General features: G+C 40.4%; 2 protein-coding genes across 2 annotated transcripts; both read left to right on the plus strand.

Moving 5' to 3' along the window:
• Window positions 1-11,308: 11,308 nt before the first annotated feature.
• ved (ventrally expressed dharma/bozozok antagonist) lies at window positions 11,309-12,908 on the plus strand. Its single transcript, XM_061082134.1, has 3 exons — window positions 11,309-11,543; window positions 12,031-12,290; window positions 12,549-12,908. The coding sequence occupies exons 1-3, from the start codon at window positions 11,309-11,311 to the stop codon at window positions 12,906-12,908; spliced, it is 855 nt and encodes a 284-aa protein (XP_060938117.1).
• Window positions 12,909-17,246: 4,338 nt separating this feature from the next.
• purbb (purine-rich element binding protein Bb) lies at window positions 17,247-19,775 on the plus strand. Its single transcript, XM_061094004.1, has one exon. It carries the CDS (start codon window positions 17,318-17,320, stop codon window positions 18,266-18,268), a length of 951 nt encoding a protein of 316 aa, XP_060949987.1. The 5' UTR covers window positions 17,247-17,317; the 3' UTR covers window positions 18,269-19,775.
• Window positions 19,776-24,250: the final 4,475 nt, after the last annotated feature.

Here is a 24,250-nt window from a genome sequence, read left to right on the forward strand (position 1 = left end):
ATCTATAGGCTCTCGCACAGCAGGGCATGTTCTACTATATGTTGCCTTGTGCCTGTGTCAAAAGAACAAGAGTGAAAATGCACATTCACACCATTTATACAGTCTATGGTTCACACCTGTGCTCCAGTGACATGTATTCTATAACGTCCTCGTCGGCTTATCTGTCACAGTCACTGAAAATAAAACCACACAGCTGTGCAGAGCAGAGATGCCTTGTGAGACCTCAGTGAGCGAAGCATTCACTCAAGTACAGGATGAAGTACTTTTTGTGTACTTGAGTATGTCTACTTCCCTATTTCACAGGAGAATACTGCAATTTTTTACCTTACGTCATCTATTTATGACAGCTACAGGGATGTTTCAGATTAGAGTTTAACAATTAAAAAAATCGAATGAGCTTATTAAATATTTAAATCAAACCATACTGGGGTCTAGTTGGGGCCTGTTGGCATGATTCAGAGTTGTTACACTGCGTTGTTTAGTTTTTACATTCTCACATTGTAGCTTTTAATCAAAGTTTTCCAGGCTCAAATTGTCTAATATTCAAGAAACAAATCAAAAGTTCAAAATCTGTCGATCCATTTCTTTATTAGAACTTAGCTTTTTCTCCTTTCCTCTCCCCTTTATGTTCTCATGACCCCAGTGGCCCCGTTCAGACCTGATATCAACATCTGTCCTGAGTGATCCCATCACAAGAGGTCAGCTCTGAGTTCAGGTGTGATCCCATCAGCCACACCACACTCAGAGGTCTTCTGGGACCAATGTGTCCATATTGTTTTAGCAGTGTGCACAGGGCCGGTCTTTCCTACAGGCGACATAGGCGGTTGCCTAGGGCGCCCCTCAGAAGGGGGCGCCAAAACTGCGCCCAGCAAAAAAAAAAAAAAAAAAAAAACGAACGCACGACGGGACAAGAGGCAGTTACGTGGACGCTCAGGCGCACGTACCCCTTTTTTTTTTTTGCCACCGTGCGCCCGCCGCCCTTTAGTGTGGTGGGCGCTCCACACTCAAGGGAGCGCGCCACCGCGGGCCCGCCGCCCTTTAGTGTGGTGAGCGCTCCTTCACTCAAGGGAGTGAGCCCGCCGCCCTTGACGATGTTTTTACGAACATCGATCGGGACGGTCTGCTTGTCAATGCACCTCCACAGCGTGCATGCGTCGCTCAGGGAAAGCCATCCGGAGCGCAATTTAAGAAGAAAAGAAAGGAAGAAGAAGAGAAACGTGCAGTGCAACCCTCCCAATAACAGTAGCTTCAGCCAGAGGAATTTTTCCAAATTAAAACTTTTGAAAACATACCTGAGGTCAACCATGGCTCAAGAACGCCTCAGTGGTCTGGCTGTCATCAGCATTAACCATGAAGTTGGTGGTCAGATTCAATACAATGATGTAATTGATGATTTTGCAGCGAGGAAAGCCAGAAGGACTGCACTGTAACACTTGAAGTGAAGGGAGTGAAATGTATATAGTTCTTTAGACAACGTTCATTTGCACTTTTTATATTATACAATTTATTTGTTTATTTTTAATATTATATTTTTTTAATATTATATTATTTAACACTCTTACATTTACATATATTATTGTATTGTTTGTTATCATTATTGTTTGTTTTGATTCTATATTGTAACATTATCTCAGTGATTTTGTTCTTTAATTAAAAATTGTTCATTGTTGCGATCGTTGTTGCGTTTGTTTGAAAGAAATGCAGTCTTACAGGGAAAAATACCGTCTGAGAGTTGCAAGAGAGTTGTTTTTTTTTGGGGGGGGGGGCCTAGAGCGCCAAATGTGCTAGGGCCGGCCCTGAGTGTGCACATTAATGCGAACGTGACATTGAAGGACCGCCTACTCACCTACTGTCTTCTGATGGTCTGCATTTATATTTTGCAATGCTCTAGTTTTTATGAACACTCAAAGTGTTTTGCAGCACAGTTTTGCCATCCACCCATTCCAACACACATATATACATTACCAGGCAGCACTTTCTCTATCACATATCCCTCAGACACTGTCAGGAGCGATTTGGGATTCAGTATTTTTGGCCTTTGGGGGGAGACAGGGTTCGAACCAGTTCTGGTTAGTGGAATGAATTGATAATGAATTGTTTGATTGTAGTGCTGCATGCAGCATATTGATCCACTCAGCTCCTCTTGGCTCCACACTCTCTATCTCTCTGATCAGAACAGTATGTGACGTTTGCATATAGAGCTGACAAGGGAGTTGAAAACCAGGTATGAGCAGAGCTGAGGACTGGCCTGGTGATACATTTGTGACCCATTGTCTAAACCAGCTAACTGTGTATAAGGTGGTTAGAACTATAAAACGTTTACTCACGTAAGAGCCCTGGTAGCATAATGTAAAAATATTAATTTAGAAGTACAACAGATATTTAAGTATCAGCAATAAAAGTATTTCTTCAGTTAAATGAGAAAGACGATTCTTCAGCAACATTTTATTATTGTAGCTGCTCCATGTGGAGATACTTAAACTGCTTTATATTTAGTTGGAAAGTTGTGTCCAGGGGTTCTCAACCAAGGGGTCGGGACCCGCCATAGGGTCACCAGATAAATCTGACATGATTAATGGGAGAAGAACAAAGAACAACATTTCTGAAACACACACATATTTTGTTTTATTTTGTGAAGATATGATTTGACTTCTCTCATAAAAGTTTTTAGAAGTGAAGGGTTACAGGTTAGAACTAATTTCCTCTGAAATGCAGGAGAGTGGAAGTATAAAATTGCATAAAATGAAAATACTCCGGTAAATTACTTTAAATTAGTACATAAGCACATTTATACTCAACACTAGACAAAACATATCGCTGTATATAAAAAGGAAATAGATCTATATAAACTGTAGTTAAAAGCAGCTTTAACAGTAAAATTATTCAGAAGTAGGCCTACTGACGACTCAGTAATCACAATCTGGTCCGTTTTACTGTCTTAAATACTTTTACTTTGATACTGTGCCGAGAAAAGTTCTGTAATTTTGCTCAAATACGGTTCTTAATGCAGGACTTGTAATGGCTCATATTGAAGACTGTTATATTGGTGTGTGAGTGCTTCCTTACATTTATTTGTTTGACTTGTGTTAAATCCTGCTCAAATAATGTAGATAATCCCTCTGATACACTCTTGCCCTGTTTGTTTTAAATAACAGAGATCCTCATTTAGAGTCGTGGCCTGTTAGGGGCTCCAGATACATTTCCCGTATGTGTGTGTGTGTGTTAAGTGATGTGTGAACTCAGAGGCGTTTCCTTCACCTCTTCCTAACAGCCTCATTAACCTCTAAATACCAGTTTAGGATCAAAGACTGTGTTGATGCTCACACCTCCCTCCCCTCTCATGTCCACTCTGTGACATGTGCACACATTTCTTATAATATATACACTGAAGAACAGAATATTGATTTTTTCAAATGTTAAAAAGTTAACCTTCACGAACTGTGAGTTGAGTCTGTGGTTTGAAGAAACGTAGCTGGAAGAGAAAATCACGTATTTTACGTCTGTAAATCACCATTGACACGTCTCTGCTTTTGACACCGTATGTGTGAAACAAAAGTTTCTGGGGAACAAGAAGACATGAGAGCTACGTCGTGCTGCAAGGAGACCTCAAGTCTGGGCCCCTGTGAGAACACAGAGGAAATGGGATGTAGTTTGTGTGTAAATGTAAATTGATTCAAGTGTGGATGCAGGACCAAATACCAATTGCTTTTTTTAAAGAATAGAACTGAAAACATTCTACACATCCCTTCTTCTAACCAAACCAGATTTCATTTACCTACACGAAGAAAAGCCAAGAGTGATACTGAAAAGAGAAAGTGACGTGAGAGACAAATAAGCAGAATGGGAACCATGTTTGCAAGTAAAAGTCCTGCATTCAACACAGCAGGGGACCCCCCCCCCCCCCCTGGATTCCCCGGGAGTAAGGGGGCAGGTTGATGACGCTTCTAATATGTAACAGATGCAAAAAAAAAAAAATATATATATATATATAAAAACATCCTGGTGAAAAAGCAATGACACACACATTGAAGACACTGACGAAGATGCATAGAGAGTTTGAGGTGATAAGAGGCGACACCGAGAGTCTGTGTGTTCTAAAAAAAAAAACATGTGATCTCTGCAGCGGAGTAAATACGTCACTTCCTGCCTCCGCCTGCCGCGCCCGGCAGCTCCACCTCTCGCCTGAATAATGTGGAGGAATTGATGCTGTCGTGAACGCGTCTGTGCAGAGAACCTTCTGCTGTGTTGTGCCTGTGTGAAATGCAAACTGCGGCTAAAGTCTGAAAACGCTTTTAGATAAATATGTTTGTTTCATTTTCCTCAAAATCAATATTTTCTTCCGCATAAGAAATCCTCTCTGTCCTCACTAACACGCCTGACAATGCATATCGCACAATCACTCACAAACACTGCCAGGTAAGGTTTCAAAAATCAGACATGTAAAGCAATATTACATCATCAGCAAACACAAACATTCCCTCATAAACTGTAAGTAAGCATCAATTTACATTTTAGGTTTCGCTTCACTGTCATTTAGTTATGCTTGTATAAGGCCTGTAAAAGTAAGAATGGCTATTCACCAGCACCTGCAGTAAAATGTATGAACCCTCAGGTGTGTAACTGCCTCCAGCATTTAGAGAGAAATTTAAATTTCACAGTGTTAAAACATGCCTCCCCTCCATCACTCTATTCCACCCTCTTCCCCCATTTGATAAGGGGAGTCGCAGCGCCTGCTCGTCCACCGGGACCAGTCCCAATGGCCCCATCAAAGCCCAGGGAGCCTTTGATGAGGTTGATAGGGATCAGTAGGACAGGGGAAGAGACCTTAACTGACTGTGTTACAGACGGGGCGGGCAACTACTGGAGACTGCCGGCAATGGAGATCAATGATTATTAGGCGTCATCACCGCCTTGATCTGCATAGAGGAATCCACTCAGCATCAGACTCTGTCTTGGTTGAGGTTGTTTAAGGTTTAAGCTGATTTTTTTATGGCTTTGTTTGCTTTATGTAAAAAAAAATGATATCCAGGGGAAGAAAACACTAATCTATAAAATGTTCTGCAGTTTGGTTGAGTTTGATTAATCCCACAATCATTTTCAACTCCATTGAATAGACCTCAAGCCTGCTGTTCATTTTGAGAATGTATTTTTTAGGATAGATTGTGGTGTTCAGGGATGTTTATTAGTCAAATCATCTTTTGATAAGAAATTGAAAAGTAGATTCATTAAGATTCAAGATTCAGATTCAATGCTTTATTGCCACACAACTCAGTGGTTTGGAATTTGCCTCAGTGTGTCCACAAAAGTAGTGAAAACCAAGTGAATTTCTTTACTTATAAAGAAAAGAACCAACTTGATGTTGTAATGTGGAAAAACTGCACTTTGTCTTCCTGTTTGACGGACTGTAGTGTCTGTAAAACTGAAGACAGTGAGACCAAAGGAGATATTGGCTACTATATAGCAGAGATCTGATCACCAGTGTGTTGGGACATGTGTCTCCCTCCGGTCTAATGACAGTGCCTGGGGGGGGGCAGTGTTGTTAGGTGTGCTTGTGTCCATAACAGAGCAGCAAACAGGCCCATTAGAGATGAAAGAGTCTGAATGGAGCCAATCAAAGACGAAGCCAGCAGGAGACCATTACCCCACAGACAGCAGCAGGCTGGGACTGGGGCCGAGGAGGATGAATGACCTCTTCTCCATGGATAAGAAGAGTTTACACACACACACACACACACACACACACACACACACACACACACACACACACACACACACACACACACACACACACACACACACATATATATCAAGATTGACCTAGAATGTCCACGTGTGTTTCTTTCAGATAAACCTGGCATGACCTGTGTTTGAGTATGTAAGACCAGGGCATTACAAGAATAAACAAATCCAGACAGCTGAGTTTTGGCAGAGACCTTTGGTTCAGCAAATGAGCAGAAAATCTATTCAAATCATTTAAAAAAAAACAATAATAGCCTTCATTAACATGCCACCCAGTTACCAAGTTAAAAAGTGCAACTCTTCATTATGAAATTGTCTTTATAGAAGCATTTGCCCAAACATCACTTTTGTTTTCATGTCTGTAGGTAATTCATTTGGATTATCATTTATATTTCCTTTCCTCTTCCCTTCCCTTACCCAGTTGTTCCCTGTTGTCTTGTTTTCCTCCACTGCTCATAAGTTTAAATACCAGTAAGAACCAGTGTCTTATTGGTGCCTGATGTGAACAGTGGAATTACAATGTAAATCACCACCTGTGTTACAAAGCTTTGCACTCAGAGTCAGAGTGAGAGTAGAAGTTATAACAATAACATTTACTCAAGAACTGTATTTTACTAATGTAGAATAAGCTATAGTGGCTCTAGCTTTACCAGCGGCAGCATTAAAGGGATGTATATATTATAATGTTACCAAATAACAGGCCATTATCTGAAATGGTTTGTTCAGTATATTTACCTTTTCTATATCTTGATGCAAATAACTGAGTCCTTTTATTTAAATTTTGGATGCTGGACCTTTACAGAGCCCCTCTACGCTCGGGTGTTGGTACTTTTACTTACTTTTACTTAACTGCTTCTTCCACCACTGCAGAGGAGTAATGTCTGAACGCACAAAGAGCAGTGGATCTTTTTCACTTCAAACGAAGCACAAGAGCCCAGAGTGAACAAACAGCAGACATTACAACATCAGAAGAGACGGACACACACAGTAACACACAGAAGAAGAAAAAACACACAACAGTGAGTTGATTGGTACAGTTAAAAGTTCAAAGAGGTCCTGATCATTTTGTTTTCTCTCCTTCACCTCGATCGCTGCCCCTCTGTCTGTGTCTGTGTGTTGTATAACGGGGCGGATGGGTATCAGTGTCGGCCTGCTCCACCTCGTCATCTCCATCCTGATCTGGGACTTGCAGGACTGCAGCTCTTTGATCTGAGGACACAGACGCAGACGAGAGGATGGGAGACGGGATGAAAACCCTGAGACAGTCTCTGTCTGTACCCAATGTTTTATCATCTCACATATCTTGTGTATGAAAAATCTTCACCTGCAAAGTGACAGTAGCTTCTTACATCTAGAAGTATTTGCCCCTGGAGTCAATTTAAAGGATAGTACTTGTTTACAAATATTTTCCTATAATCAAACATTACTTATTCCACTCAGGATTACCAAAAAACTGTGTCGGAAGTGTACAGATAAGGACAAGTATCAATACAACACAAGTAAAGGTTCTCCACTGACATGAAAATGTGGAAGTAGAAATATGTAAGGTTGTCAGCAAAAATACACTTCAAAACAATGAGTACTTAGAAATACTGTATGTCAGTAAATCATTATTTTTGCTTTACTATTTTTATTTACAGCTCTGTCTCTCGCTATCTTAAGCTTCTTTGCAATGAAAACATTAGGACAGACAATAGCAGTGGATATGCATTGCCAATTCTTAATGGTGTTCATATGTGTATTTTTAGTACACAGAATACTATTATTGTTTTTCATGTATGCAGCTGGTTTTACTGTTCTTGGTAAAACAATGCATAGTTGTGGGGTAGAAATATAGTGGCAACAAAAAAATGTACATATTCAAGTAAACTACACTACTTGAATAAATGTACTTTTTTACTTGGTGTAATGTTGCTATATATTCAGAGACTCGTGGGAATACTGTTCAATATAATAGGACATGGAGATAAAAGTAAAAGTACCAGTACAACGTAATAAAAGTACTTTTTTATGAGTAAAAAGTACAACGACGTGGTCACCACCTAACGCAGGAGGAAGAGGGTGATGTTACATATATATATGTTATATATATACTGCTTTTATATTGGTATAATTACTATCATATATAAATATATATTATGTTATATTATATACTATATATACTGTACTATTCTTATATACTGTCTAACAATACCATTACCATCATATCATCAGTACTTTTACCATCATCTTGCCAATGCACCTTATCTATCTATTTTATTGTATTCTAACAATACCATTACCATCACATCATCAGTACTATTACCATCATCTTGCCACTGCACCTTATCTACCTATTTTATTGTATTTTATCTTGTGCTTCTGTTTTTTTATTCTTTCTACCTCAATATTTTTAATTTTTTTCTATGGTATTGTATTGTATTTTATTGTATTCAAATATACCGGCTGCTATGACAACTTAATTTCCCTTTGGGGATGAATAAATTACTCTATCTATCTATCTATCTATCTATCTATCTATCTATCTATCTATCTATCTATCTATCTATCTATCTATCTATCTATCTATCTATCTATCTATCTATCTATCTATCTATCTATCTATCTATCTATCTATCTATCTATCTATCTATCTATCTATCTATCTATCTATCTATCTATCTATCTATCTATCTATCTATATATATATATATATATTTTCTTTTGGTTCTGTCACAGTTACACACGCATTGTATTGTACATGAGCCCGGTCTGAGGTGCAGTGGAGGAGCCTGAATGTGTGAAGTTGCATGATAGGGTGAGCAGCACTCACGGCGTCATCCTCTGCGCTCCGCCCGTACTGGGGAGATCTTTACGCACCATAAAGACAATATGAAGTGGGTTTTATGGTGGCGGCCATGTCCCGTCTCATGTTGGGTGTGTTGGTTATCAAAGCACCGGGCGCCTTTGAAGTGGCCCAGTATCCATAATGAGCTGAGCTCCGCGGCTCTCCTCTCTCTCTCTCTCTCACTGCAGCGCACAGACAGCGCGTCTGGGGGAGATAGTCCTGCGCAGCCGCGGATCCGCTCTCTCTGCGCGTCCCGAGCACCTCTCATTATCTTATCAATAAAGAGGGGAGAGGGGGGGTCGTGCCTGACCCGATTAATCCTTTAAAGCCTCAATGCGTTTGGCCGAAGCACCTTTGGGACACAAAACAGCGCCGGCCTGCCTGCGCCCTGTCCTCCTCTGTCCTCCTCTGTCCTCGGAGGAGACAGTCGCGGCTCCATCACTCAGCTGATGTTATGAGCCACTTCACTTCACAGGGGGATCATCATCTTCAGCTCGTTATCAAGTCTTTAACATGATCCACAAACACCCACACACCCAACCACACTCACACACACAGTGGTGGCACTAAAATGAGACAACTAGATGATGTGTGGAAGTCACGGCCAGAGGTGAAAATATAACATGTGTTTTTTAGCTTTATGCCACTTGATACTTCGCACATGAATAGAACACAACATGTATAATAATATTTAAATGCTGTACCAGTAAAAAGGGACATTTGATTGTACCCTCAAACTTTCATTGCAGTTACCAATCGGAACTTTAACTTTTAATGTAGTATTTTCCCAGTTTGGTATCACTATACTTTTCCTTATAGGTACTTCCTCCACCGATGGTTTAAAGAAATCTTGGGATATTGTGTTGGATTTTTATTTATGTTCTACAATCATTTCAACATCAGACTACTCCACCATATGAATCTTGACTTGTTTTTTAAACAACAAGGTAGGCCGACTAAAAGAGAGTAAAGTATTTAAGTACTTGAATTGTAATTAATGATCCTTTTAGCTACTCCAATTTCACATTTTTCACAAGAAATCATGGTACTTTCCCCCAGAACATTCCAGCTGCAGACAAGACACTATGTCAGAGGCTAGCGAATAACCATACTGTTGAAATAACCCTTGCTATACCAATAATAATAATCCAATAGAATATATAACAATTTAACATGGACAGAGCCCATTGTGGTATTATAACAGGTATTTTTACTTTTGCAATGTACAATGATCGTGTATTTATTTTGAATAAAGGATGTTTACTTAGAAATGAGTGTTTCAAATTGTATTGTTTCCTTCTTTTACTATATGAACTGAATTTCCACACTTTTTTAATCCTTTACAGTAGAAAATAATTTAGAAGCTGTTATTCATCTTAAAGTCATCGAAGGATCACTTCTTCTCAATCCAAATGCAAATCAGTCTCAGTTACAACAGAGATCACACAACCTTGAAACCCATCATTGTTGAAGCTCAACTGATATCCCGTCCCAGCAGACGGTCTTTAATCTGGGGATCATCCAGGATTATTGTCTTTCCATCATATTAAGCCACTCACGGCTCATTATGTTGGTCATAGGCTCAAATGATTCTTTTCTGATTGAGGTTTGTATTTTTAGAGTAACTATGGCCCCTAAATGTGTGATGAGCAGTTTAGCATTGAGTGGAGATTTGAAGAATTTGATTAATGTCTGTTTGGAAAGGCAAGAGACTCTTGGCTGCGACTAATTATTATTTTCTTATCAATTTGTCTGCAGAAAATTCTGTAACATCGATTTCAGAAAACAAAGGTGATGTTTTCAAATGTCTGTCGGTGATTTTTTTTTAAACTGATTCTGACATATCCAATCAGCTTTCTTTCTAGATACATTCGATTTACTACAGCGAACAAAGGAAAGCTGCTGGTCTTTGCATTTTAGAAGCTGCTCGTCTTCACTGAAATGAAAGACGATTGCTTTTCTGTCGATTTTTTTATTGTTTCAGCTTTAAATGCACCGGATCTTTATCCTAAAATACTACAGCTGTCACATAAAAGTGAGGTTTTCTTTTTCTAATGAAGACGTATAAAGGAACGAAACCTGGAAATATGCACAAATAAAAAAAGTACCTTGGAGCCATACTCAAGTATGGTGCTTTAAAAATTCAGCTCATTAAGTGATACAATATATTTTCAATGCTTCTCACTGCAGTAGAAGTATACATTAATATGAAAAAGTAAGTTCTTTAGATGAAGTAGTAGACCTGTTCTACCCTGCATACTTGCATTTACAGTCTGGATGTAGAGATGCAGACAGTTTGGGGGTGAGGTGTGTCTATTATCTGTTTTTGGAGGCAGGAAGGAGGGCGTGTGTGTGTGTGTGTGTGTGTGTTTGTGTATGTTGTGGAGGGGGGGCCTCCCAGACTTACTGGAGCCATGCTGTAACAGCCTCATTGAGACTGAATGAGACGTCTTAATTACTCCAGTTGTGAAAACTAAAGGAGGGGAGGGTGGGAGGGAAGTGAGGATGCATGCTTTGATCTTTGGGGCTGAGAGAGTTTGAGATGAGGTGGGATGTCCCCTATAAGTACAGACAGGCTGCTGGGAAGAGGCAGCTACAACTCCTCTGCCACTAGCACTGACCAGCCAGCACAGCCTGAGATTCTCCCCTGCACTCTGGACAGAAACTACACTTCAGATTTTGCCATTTAAAACAAAGGAAATACTGGTTTTTGTTTCCATTTGAAGAAGAAACTCTGCAGAAATGAGAGGACATTTCTCCATCGAGTGGATGGCCCAGAGCAGCAAGTCAGCAGGATCAGACGCCATCCCGACCCCCGGAACCACCGCCTGCGGGACACATTCTGAGAGTCTGCCGGGTTTTTACTGCAGACAAAAGTCAGAAAATGTACCTGAGCACCAGGAAGAGAGCAGGAGTCAGAGCCTGGATGCATACAGCCTGAGCACACCCCAGCAACAAACCTCTCACAGCAATCAAGGTAAATTCACATCACAATTCCTTTTAAGAGACTTTCCACTAACAAAAATTCAAATTGTGTTATATTATGTTCAATTGCTGCATTGTAGCATAGAGTAAAATTACTTAAGTTATTAGTAAAAGTAAAAAATTACAAAAATATTTATTTTTATAAACAAGCTGATACAGCTTGTATGTAAGGCTTTAATGTGTGATGCAGGTAACTACTTATCTCTGAACTGTAGTCAATTTAGCTTTAACATTTTTAGCTTTAAAACAAATAATGAATATTGATAAGTGCGGAGGGGCCTTAAATTGTAACAACGATTTTTAGTAGTGGCCTTAAGCTGGCACTTATGCATAGTGGTGGAATGTACCTACATTTACTCAATTACACAAGTAACTCTGTGGGTATTGAAGATTAAATAACTTGTGTATGTGTTTCTACAAGATGAAGAGTTGATTTTTTTTTTAAATAGTTAAAATTAATGTTGAATTCTTCTTTCTAGTGACAGAGGCCAGTTTCAGCAGTGGGACAGAGGAGGAGACCTCCGGGTATGAGAGTGAAGGGTGTCAATCCCTCTCCCCCTCGGCCCTTCCTGACTGTGGATCCACCTCGCCGCCGTCCCCCCCGTCGGGCCGGAAACCTCGCACGGCCTTCACGTCGGAGCAGATCAGCAGCCTGGAGCGGGCCTTCAAGAGGAACGCTTACCTGGGAACACAGGACAAGGCCGAGCTCTGCAAGAAGCTCAACCTGTCTGACAAACAGGTAACAAGCCTCAGTGTGTCACTAATATGAGCATTTGTTCACTTGTTTATAAGCTGACTCTAGTGTCTTTACATTCAATGTCGTTAGATGTTATGAATTCCAAGACAAATAACAATTTAATAGGTTTGAATTAATTAATTGAAGTATTTATTTAAATGTGTTTATTTCCCAGGAATATGATGAACTGCTTAATTTTTCACGATACACTTTGGTGTAAACTTTTGCTCATGAGACTCTCCTCTTCTTTCTGCACCTTAGATCAGAAACTGGTTTCAGAACAGACGCATGAAGCTGAAGAGGACCGTGCAGGACGCCCTGGCTCACGCCTGCCAGGCAAACATTGCCTCCCAGTTCATGCATTATCCTGAGCTGCAGTCCTACAGGCCGGGACCCTACCCCAGATACCACTCAGCAGCAGCAGCAGCAGCAGCAGCGCAGGAGGCCCCGGCTGCTGCCTCCTTCGTCCATCCACACAGTCTGCAGTACAGCTCCCGTCTGTCCAGTGTCCCCACGCGGCCCCTGGACTCCTACCAGTACAGCAGCCTCCCGGGGGTCATGATGCCCTCTGCCTCGACTCAACTCATGGGCTCCTACCAGGCTTATCCTCAGTACTACTAACAATGTCTGTCCAGAGAAGATGAACATGAGCAACTGCTGTAATCTTAACTCAAATAAATAAGATTGTATTGGCTTTACATTTAGAAAAAATTATGTTCTCATCTTATCCTGATAGGATTGATACCAACAGAAACTAATGCTTTGTAAGAACAGATCCCAAACAGGGCTGTGAAGCTTACATCTTAATCATGAATCAAACCGGGTAGTGTGCAATAATGTGATATATGTGTGTACCTCTGCTTGTATAGTTTGCATATATTTAAATTTTAATCTATGAAGTGTTTTTATCAGATTGTCACTGTGAAATGACACTGCTTAAATAAAAGAGTTATTCAAACTTAACAGGCCATCTGATGTTTATTTTCTTTTATTAAAATTTCAACAGAACTTCAAACCTATATTTGATCTAACAGCAATATATATACTCATAATACTGACACTCATAGGAGCCACGTTTCTGTAGAATCAGTCTGTTCACTCAATACCACAAGTTTATTATGCTGCCGACATTTCTGTACTTTCAATTACGGTACTACTTTCTTGCTGTTATTTGAGATGAAATATTTCTACTTTTACTATTAACTTACTGTAGAGGATCTGAGTTATTTTTCCACCATGTATGTCTTCTACATCTAGACTGCTGTATACAGAAAGAGAAAACTCTTTGTCTACACCAACCTGAGGGCTGCAGAGGGTCAAACCTGAAAAAAGAGAACCAAAGAAAAGAGAATAATTCAAATAAGCTTTCAGGAATTTATTCATCTGACTTTTCTGAAACATAAAATTCTTACACAGAAACACAGATTAAACAAATGTGGCTATGATAATCAGTTTGAGGAGGAAAATCAGAGCTTGATAATCCTTCTTTGAAACAGGATTTATACAATAGGGAGATATAAACAAATAGATAAATTAATCAAATTAATGATTTAAATGAATTATGAATTTGTTGTTTTTAAATACTCTGACAATAGTACAGAGTAAATACAGTACAGTACAGAACAGTTCAGGGCAGGCTAGTACTGTACAGTATACAGAGCAGGACAGGACAGTGAAGGGCAGTTCAGTACGACCTCAATCTTCCCTAGTTAGCATGCCATCATGTCCTTGGGCCAGCTATTGAACTCAAAGTTGCCCCTTCTCATAGAAAAAGTATACTACAGTGTAGGACAGTACAGCACACTAGACTACAGGGTAGGACTGTACAGTGGGCTCCAGTACAATACATAACAACGTGAAATAAACAGCTGCAATGTTTAGGGTGTGGACTGAATGATGGAAGTGTGGTTTCATCTCTGAACTAGCAGGTGCTGCTCACAGTCAGACTCAGCTGGGGGGGGGGGGGGGGGGGGGGACATCAACCTCAAAGCTCACCTGAGCCACTAGGAGAACTATACCGCCATCTGTAAACAGAATTGGGTAATGCAATAATAGATAGATAGACAGACAGACAGACAGACAGACAGACAGACGGACGGACGGACGGACGGACGGACGGACGGACGGACGGACGGACGGACGGACGGACGGACGGACGGACGGACAGACAGACAGACAGACAGACAGACAGACAGACAGACAGACAGACAGACAGACAGATAGATAGATAGATAGATAGATAGATAGATAGATAGATAGATAGATAGATAGATAGATAGATAGATAGATAGATAGATAGATAGATAGATAGATAGATAGATAGATAGATAGATAGATAGATAGATAGATAGATAGATAGATAGATAGATAGATAGATAGATAGATAGATAGATAGATAGATAGATAGATAGATAGATAGATAGATAGATAGATAGATAGATAGATAGATAGATTAATAGATAGATGTGCTTTATTGATCCCAATTTGGGAAATGATTGTGTCACAGCAGCATAACAAGGGCATTGTACATAGAGCAAAGAACTAAAGACTTTTAAAAAATGCCAAAAGAGAAAATCTTGCAATATTGCAGTGGTTGTTGAAAAATGCAGAATATTTGTTAGAAAGGTAAAGTTATGAAAATTACTAAAATAAATATACATTAATATAAGATGTGCAGTACAATATGAATATGAATGAAGAATACTCTGCAGGTGGTCAACATTGACACTGTTACTCTTTATAGTCAGTAATGGGAGAAGTTTTTAGACCTTTAACTAAATTAAAAGCAGCTGAATCGTACTGTAAAAAAAAACAATTTCATTAAAATTATGAATTAAGGTCTGAAGTATCATAATACAGGGTTTTTATTACTTATATATATTCAAACTGTATTTTAATGTTGCAGCGGGTAAAGATTAGGCAAACCTTGATGATTTAACATGCTGTTAGATCCTTTATTGTATAATAGTAATATTTTGCCGGTTCATAACTGTCACTGATAAAATTAAATCAAACAACTCAAGTACATACATAATAATTGTATTTCAACAGAGTACTTGATTGAATGTGCTTCTAGAAGTGTGTGTTGGGAACTGAATTATCATGTTTCCCGTTGCCAGTACAGTTTATGACATGTTACAATACATGACAGGTGTGCCATCAGACCAAGGCACTCATGTGAAGATGCAATTACATTGTTCAAGGAAATACAAGGATCCAACCAGTTCATTTAAAGTTGGAACTCTGAGCATTAAATTGTATTGTAACTTAAAATAGTTAATGGTTCAACGGTTCTCTGTTGAAACGTTGAACAGAGAGACATGTGAGACAACACAAGTGAGACAACACAATATAGCATTAATTCTAACCTTAAGTGGATAAACTGGACTCAGTTAAAATTACCTGGCAGAAGCCATGTTCTGCATGTTGAAGGACTTCATTAGCTAAAACGAGGGCACAGATAAGCTAAACTCAGGGAAATCATTTGTTAAACAGAAAAAACGGTTTGTTAAACTGTAACAGATTTTTTTTTCTTCACCTGATACCAGGGGGTTCCGTACACCAGCTGCAAAAGCAAATAATACATTTTTAAAGATAAGAGAGAGTTTGTAGTCAATATATTGGGAAATAAATGTGCAGACATCTTGCTGAGTGGGGACAAGACCACAATATGTGATGGATATATTCTGGAACCAGTTGACAAAAGGAGGATTTCTCAACATCAATGTCCTTTTTATATCTCTAGAAAAAGTTTGGAGGGATAAAAATGATGAATCAAAAAGTCACTTCCTTAATCTTCAATAAGATATTCAGAGGGAAGGCACCATAGTTGCTTTGTGTCCAGATCAGAACTAAGGTTACTCGTAAAGGAAGTTTCATTTTGAATAAACACAATTTAATTTTGAAATAAACCATGTATTTCATGGTTATTATGGTTTTGTTTTTAGAGGAAAAGAGACTTGACCAACATTAGTAACAACCTAAATCCAGTGATAATAAAGACAGATCGGAAGACACTGTGTTTCAAAGAGGGTGATGAACACCTGAAGGGATTGCATCAAAAACTAAGGCATATTTCTTTAGTGGTACAGGGATACCATATTTGTTGAGGAATTAAGAATAAACATTAATATACCACCAGAATTGCAAAGTTGAGTAACCAGAAAAATACCATGGACAAACCAGTTTTCCAAGAACAAAGACTTGTGTTTATATATTTAGTCTCTATAATTCCAGATATAATATGTGTGACGTAAATTGTCTAAATTAAAGACCAAGAAAGGACCATTTGTTTCTAAATGTTTGATCACTTTAGGATGATTTGTTTAACGTAGTTGCACAACAAAACAAATTTAGAGACTAATTTGGGAATACAATTCCAGATCGATGTCGGATCTCTAAAATATTGTTTAATCCAATTTATTTTGAAAGTGTTGTTAAGGGTTGGAAAATCCAGAAAGTTCGGGTCACCATGTTCATAAGAGACAGATTAAGACAGACTTCCTAATATAATGTACTTTGTTTTTCAACACAGAATTAGAAGAAGTATATCAACAATGGTCTGTTTGTTGACATCAAGAGATCAGGCTGCTTAAGTAAGTTAGAATTTGTCCTTCAGACACCGATTCAAAACTTTATTGACACACAAGTTGGAAAATACAGAATAAATGAAACAGTAAAAACTACAGCAAATAGAATAGGATGCTTAAAAATACACGAAAATACAATGAAATTCACAACGGAGAATAAAAAATAAAAAAGATTTCAACAAGAATGACGCAAACGGAACCTTAATCTGAACCAATGGCTCATGAGAGATGATACATGTGGGTGTGGTTGACAAAATCCGACGGACCAATGATCAGGCCGTAACTGCGTGAACTCGTGAAAGTGGTGAACGGCTGGACCAATCACGACGCTCAGCGGAGTGCGCCGATAGAGAGCGTGACGGGGGCGCGCACCGGGCCGGGAGCGCGCCGGGAGCAGCTGCACAGGAGAGAGGGGCCCGAGCCGAATGTGTGGAGCTGAAGATGGCGGATGGAGACAGCGGGAGTGAGCGAGGCGGCAGCAGCGGGGGAGGAGGAGGCGGCGGTGGCGGCGGTGGTGGTAGTGGTGGTGGTGGTGGCGGCGGCGCTGGCAGCGGGGGCTTCCAGCACTTCCAGCGGGACCAGGAGACCCAGGAGCTGGCGTCCAAGCGGCTCGACATCCAGAACAAGCGCTTCTACCTGGACGTCAAGCAGAACAGCAAGGGCAGGTTTATCAAAATCGCAGAGGTCGGGGCCGGAGGCTCCAAAAGTCGCCTGACCCTCTCGCTGTCGGTGGCGGCGGAGTTCCGTGACTACCTCGGGGATTTCATCGAGCACTACGCCCAGCTGGGGCCTAGCAGTCCGGAGCAGATAGCCCAGGCTGCTGCGGGGGAGGATGGCGGGCCCAGGCGAGCGCTCAAGAGCGAGTTTCTTGTCCGGGAGAACCGCAAGTACTACCTGGACCTGAAGGAGAACCAGCGGGGGAGGTTCCTGCGGATCCGGCAGACCGTCAACCGTGGCCCTGGCTTTGGAGTCGGGGGCCCAGTGGGCGGCATGCTCTCCGGCCAGACCATAGCCCTTCCGGCCCAGGGGTTAATAGAGTTTAGAGACGCCCTCGCTAAGCTCATCGATGACTACGGGGGAGACGACGAGGAGCTGGCCGGTGGCACGGCCGCCGGCGGCTACGGTGAGCTCCCCGAGGGCACCTCCATCATGGTGGACTCCAAGCGGTTCTTCTTCGACGTCGGCTCCAACAAATACGGGGTGTTCCTGCGTGTGAGCGAGGTGAAGCCCAGCTACAGGAACTCTATCACCATCCCCTTCAAAGCCTGGGGCAAATTCGGAGGAGCTTTCAGCAGATACGCCGAGGAGATGAAGGAGATCCAGGAGAGGCAGCGGGATAAATTGTACGAGAGGAGGGATGAGTCCGAGGGAGACGAGGTGGAGGAAGACTGAGAAATCAGACGGCTGTTAGTCCAGTTACACGACAGATCTGCAATATAGGATTATTTTGCAAAAAAATATAATTAAAAAAAAAAAAACACATTAAAAAAGACAGATAAAGTGCATGACAAATCGTGCTGTTATAGCCTACTAAAGTATCGTGGAGTAAAAAAGTACATGTGCAGGGAGTAATTGGTGTATTATCCTAAAGTTTGTAGGGTCGAGGGTTGGAGTGGTCGTTTGAATCTCTGAAAGTGAATAAAAAGTGGACTAAATGTTTAACTGAGATATTTCTCACCGGCTGAAAGGCGAGAGGAAAAACTACTAAAACCAGCAACTTGGTTTTTATATCTAGAAACGAAGCCAATGAATGCTTTCCTATTCGAGACATAGTTTATATTTTAAGAGTGAGGAGTCAGTCAAACTGTTAAAGATGTTTCCCTTGCTCACTCCAAGGAGAGAACCTAGCATCCATTGTATTCCTGTTCAGACCAGGTCTCTCCTCAGGGGCTGGTTTGTGGGATTTCTTGCAAGTCAGTCAGATGAACCTGAGGGGGAATGTACAGCGAGCTGCTGTCACTCGGTGGATGTTCCGCGTTAGATGATGGGTCAGCAGACGACGAGCTGTCAAACAGCATGGAGGCGAGCAGCAGCAGCAGGCCGTTCATTGAAAAGGTTGCCTGAAAAAAATGTTAGGGGAGAGGATTATCTGTGAGACCAAACAACAAGGGCCTTGCAGACTAAATTAAAGCTTTTGACTCCAGTAGTCAATTACAGTGCAGATCAGCTGGGTTTTATGTTATACATACAATCTTGGCGATATTTTCAAAGCATAAGTCAAATCGTTTTCAGTAAGATTCACATTTAGAGACAAGGAGCCGTCTGTTCTCGTGACACCAGAGCATCCCTGGCGTTTGAGAACAGCCGCTTTGGAGAGCCAACATGTGGGCAGAGGACTGTCTTTTTGTGGGAGCCCACCCCACTAGGGACAAATGTATATGTATATATATATATATATTGGGACTTTTAACAATTAGCTCCCGAGTGTCACTACAAGCAGTCCAGAAAACCAGCTGTTGGAGAGGAGCCTCAGACACACTGGAGCTTCTCTGATCTCTTCGTTCTGCAGAGCATCAGCGATGAGCTTTGCCATCAGCCTCTGTGTCATTTGCTGATGTAACATCTAACATCCTCTGACACATAAAGACCCTGGACAGAAACACATTGATGGATGTTTTCTTTTTGTTTTGGGTTTTTTCTCTGTGCGTGTGTTGTTTTTTTTTTCAAAAGAACTATATTGAAATGAGATTCTACTTATAGGAATGATATCGAACAAACCAGCAGAAGATATTTTGAAATACTCATAACGGAAAATGTATTGTTTAAAATGAATTTCATTACTATAAAATTAAATGAAAAGGTTAATTTCTTAAAACAAAGTTGTGACTCAAACTTCCAGATTTGTTTTTCCAAGAGTAAAAGTATAACACTTCCTTAATTAAAACTACTTGAAACACAACCAATTTTGTGACTATATTTTTAAATCCTTGTGTTATTTGTATTCATGAGATTGTTTATATGTTTTGCAGGGAAATTTACTAAGTGTGAGAAGGAAAGAGCCAAAGAAATATGGCTAGTTTCTTTATTAGCATATTTCTACTCTGGCCAGTGAAGTGTCTGAATTAATTTACCCATCAAAATTCCCCAGAGTCCAAGGCGTGATCTTCACATACAGGCCAATAATCCAGAACCAAATTCTACTCGAATTACAATGAGATAAATTGTCAAACGTGAGGAGCTCGAAAGAATATTTGGTTCCAGCATTTCTCCATTTGTCCGTGATGCACACAGAAATCTTTTACTGGGAAATCCAGCAGAGCCAAATCCAGACCAGGATTACTGCGCTTTTACTTGTGAGGTCAGGATTTAATAAGATGCCACATGCAGTAGTGAAGGATCTGGCACATATTGAATGAGTCTAGGACTGCAACTGACAAATATTTGCATTATCTATTGATTATTTGGTGTGTAAAGTGTCAGGAAGCAGTGAACAGTGAAGAAGCTTAGTGTCTATAAAACCACAGATGACGTCTTGTTTTGTCTGACTGTCCAAAACACCAGGGCATAAGTTTGGTGCCAGAGCAGACACAAAATAAATCCTCCCATTTGAGAGGTTGAGTGTGAGAATTTGTATCATTTTGGTTTAGAAAAAACTTTTATAATTAATATATTATCAGAACCTGTTTTTTTTTTTTTTTTTATCAGTCGACAGTCTGTCTTTTTTAATTTGAGACCAGATTATCCATGTTACACAGAGCTTTGTATGGCATGGCTAAAAACACAAGCTGTCTTCCCCTATAATTTCTAAGGACTTCATTAAGGAAATAAAGCTCGAGAACACTTTAATACGAATTTTAGCTTTAATTAACAGTCAGCTGATGGATAGATGCTTGGTAAAAACCCACAGACAAAGTAGCAACAAAACGATTCTTCTGAATGGCCTTCTGTCTGTTTTGTATCATTGCGTCATTATTGATACACTGATATTTTTTGTTGGATCTCTAGTTAAGATGAAGCCCATTTTAACTGAAGTAAAAATGTATCCTATTTTATAAACTGAACATGCTACATGATATCACTGGTATCCATATAAATAGCACACCGCTTCGCATGTCATTTTACATAATTGTAATTTATTGCCATTTGTGTTCAGGGTAAAATTACAATGTGTAAAATGACATGTAAAAAAAATGGATGGCAAAATAATATAAGAAAAATATTATTCATTTTCCTTTAGGTGCAAGAATCTTAAATCTAAAAGTAACTATGATGATTAAAAACAATGGGAACTCAGCCACTGTTTCAGACATATTTAAAAAAGAAAGGATTTTTTAGCTTCAAAAAAGTCAAACTACAAAGTGATACATGTAAGTGCAATATATAAGTGCATCTACATTTTAGATTATTCAGTATTGAACATATCAACCAGAGTTGACAATAGTTATTAGACATCATCTTCTTAACCGAGGTGAAGTGGGAAGAGATGTGTCTTTAGTCTGCATCAGAAGATGTGTAGACTTTCTGCTGTCCTGATGTCAATGGGGAGCTCATTCCACCATATGGGAGCAAACAGTTGTGGTTTTGTTGAGTGGCTAGGTGGCCCTCGCAGTGATGGAGCAGCAAGCCGATTGGCTGATGCAGAGCGGAGTGGACAGGCTGGGGTGTAAGGTTTAATCATGCCCTTGATGTAGACTGGGCCCGATCCGTTGGCAGCACGGTACACAAGGACTAGTGTCTTAAAGTGGATGCAGACTTAGGTAGGTTGAAGACCAGTCGAGCTGCTGTATTCTGGATGAGCTGCAGAGGTCGGATGGCACTAGCAGTTAAACCAGCCAGGACGGAGTTGCAGTAGTCTATGCGTGAGATGAGCAGAGCCTGGACCAGAACCGGCGCCGCCTTCTAAGTGAGAAGGGGACTCTTCTCCTGATGTTGTGCAGCATGTATCTACAGGAACAGGTTGTTACAGTAATGTTGGCAGTAAGGGAGAGTTGACTGTTGAGTGTCATAGCCAGGTTCCTAGCAGTCTGGGTTGGGGCTACCACGGAGCTGTGGCTTGTGACAGTACACCTTTTTCCTCTCACTTAACATCTAATCAAGCCCACTGAGAGGAAATTAATATCAAGCTGCAATTTGATAATCAATTAACCTTTTACGTGATTTTTTTCATCCAAAAAAGGGAACCATTTTTGATTTGAGCTTCTTAGGTGTGGTGATTTGTCTTGTTGATAGTAAATGAAATGTGTTTGCACTATTGGTCTGACAAATCCTGTCCAATTTGAATTCGATGGCTCTGAGAAATAGCGTTGAACATTTGTCACTGCTGTTTGCCCTTTTATATAAAATGATTAAATAGCCTTGAAATTAATCGAAGGATAAAAAAGAATGAAAATGGCTGTTGGATGCCAACTTGTCATGTATGAAGAGTTTCTGCCTGTTACTGTATGATAGTAAATTGACAGCTGATGGGCAACAATCAGGGTGTTTGTTTCGTAGCAAAACTGTCAAACATTCACTTTTTCCAACCTCTTTGCTAGTTTTTTCGGTTTGACTGCAAACTCATGATCTCAACTCAATAATGATGTCACTATTATCTGACATTCAATATAAGTCAGTTTATTCTTAAAGAAACTAGGCCTAACTTTCAGGGGTCCCAGCGGGTTGTCCACTAACCAGAAGGTCTGTGTGTGGCGGCTCAAGTTCGCATGTTGAAGTGTCCATAGGCAAAACACTGAACTCCAAATAGCCCTGCCAGCTGTGCTGGCAGTGTGTGTATGACGTGTAATAGAAAAGTGCTATATATAGAAGTAATCTCTGTGTGTCAATGGGTGAATGTGACTCGTTGCGTAAAGTGCTTTGAGTGGTTGTAAAGAGTAGAAATGCACTACATAAGAATGCAGTACATCTACCAGTCAATGAGCACATGCTCATGGGTATTCACTCTCCCCACCCCCACACCCACCCACTTGGACCTTTTTTGGCCAGTCCTGAAATTGGTCGTGCCACTCATCTAAAGAGGTCTGTTGAATCGGTGTCGACACAGTAAACAAACGGAAATGGTATTTTTCTCTAAAAGAAGCATAAACAAACAACACTGCTGTCACTATGTGAAGCGTCACAAATCTGTAGGGCTGATTGGTTGTGGTTCTGCTCTTTGGTCGTTGAAAACGCTTCCCCAAACATTGAAAATGAAATAAGGTGTTACAGACCCATTCAAAAACAGTTGAATGGATCTGACTAAAATTGGCTTACTGTCATATTTAGCAACAATGAAGAGAATAGTTGTAGTGTTACAGGATTTCTATGACATATCTTCTTATCGGTTTTCTGTGGGTTACTCAATTTACACAGAAACAGTGAATCAATTTTGATGAAAAACTCTTCTGAAATAAATGACCAAGAAAGAAACTAAAACAGTTTGGCTCCCAAACTCAGGGTTACCCAATAAGACACGCCTGCAGTGTGGGAGATGGAGGAGCTGAATGATTCACAATGATCCTGGGGATTTGGTGGGACCACTGGGAAGTTAATAACTTTGTTGATCATCCACATGGAAGGCATGTGACACCTCCCAAAAGTGAAGCCAAACCATCTGGATCGCCGCCTGGTGGCTGGCTATAGTTAAATTCTCCAACCCAGCTTCTTTCATGGTAGCAGGACATGTCCCAAATGAAAAAGTACAAGTCAAATAAATGTTGGTGGTGGTGTAGTGTTTGGGTGTATGAAGGATCAGGTCAGATGATAATAGACTTGCGGTTACTCACACCCAAAACACCACCTGGTGGTATAGTATTAAATAATAATTAGTTAGTTGGTTCTTATCTCACTGATATATATTCAGGTGCTTCCATTTCTGTGAAACATCATGATTGACAGCTGTGATGGACACACAACGGCTCCACTCCACAGGCACTACTGCTCTGAGTCTGGCTCCAAATGATGTCACAAGATGGCAGCACCTGTATCAAGGATATTGTGGCTTCAGGGAGGAAGTGGAGACGTCACCAATCTTTATTCACAGACTATAGCTTTTGATTGTATTTGTCTATTTATCATTGGGACATAAATAACGGATATTCTTCACTATTTTCTGAGTGGATAGCAGGACGATTTGCTCACTCCAGAAAATAATCTGCGAACAAGGCAATAATCCAAATGATCGTTGGTTGCAGCCCTTGAGTATCAGATGGTCGGAGCATTTGCTTTACAGTTGCTCTCTTGTCACACATGCACGGACTGTTCGGGCGTGACGCAGCAGCTGCTGCTGAAGTTAACAAAGACTATGTAGGAAAGGGCCCCGCAAAACAAGAGCTTGCTTGAATCCACAGCAGTAGAAAATCAAAACGACATGGTGCTTTAGTCGTGGCCAGTCTGCACTCTGGATCCTCCTCATCTCTCCTTGCACTTATGAGATGATCTGATTGTGTAGAATTATAC

The sequence above is a fragment of the Limanda limanda genome, chromosome 1 (assembly GCF_963576545.1).
Source record: "Limanda limanda chromosome 1, fLimLim1.1, whole genome shotgun sequence".
NCBI lineage: Eukaryota > Metazoa > Chordata > Actinopteri > Pleuronectiformes > Pleuronectidae > Limanda > Limanda limanda.

Coding starts and splice junctions, on each gene's coding strand:
- purbb (XM_061094004.1), top strand. CDS start 17,318: ATGGCGGATGGAGACAGCGGGAGTGAGCGAGGCGGCAGCAGCGGGGGA.
- ved (XM_061082134.1), top strand. CDS start 11,309: ATGAGAGGACATTTCTCCATCGAGTGGATGGCCCAGAGCAGCAAGTCA. Junction 11,544..12,030: donor AACCTCTCACAGCAATCAAG/GTAAATTCACAT, acceptor TCTTCTTTCTAG/TGACAGAGGCCAGTTTCAGC. Junction 12,291..12,548: donor TCAACCTGTCTGACAAACAG/GTAACAAGCCTC, acceptor TCTGCACCTTAG/ATCAGAAACTGGTTTCAGAA.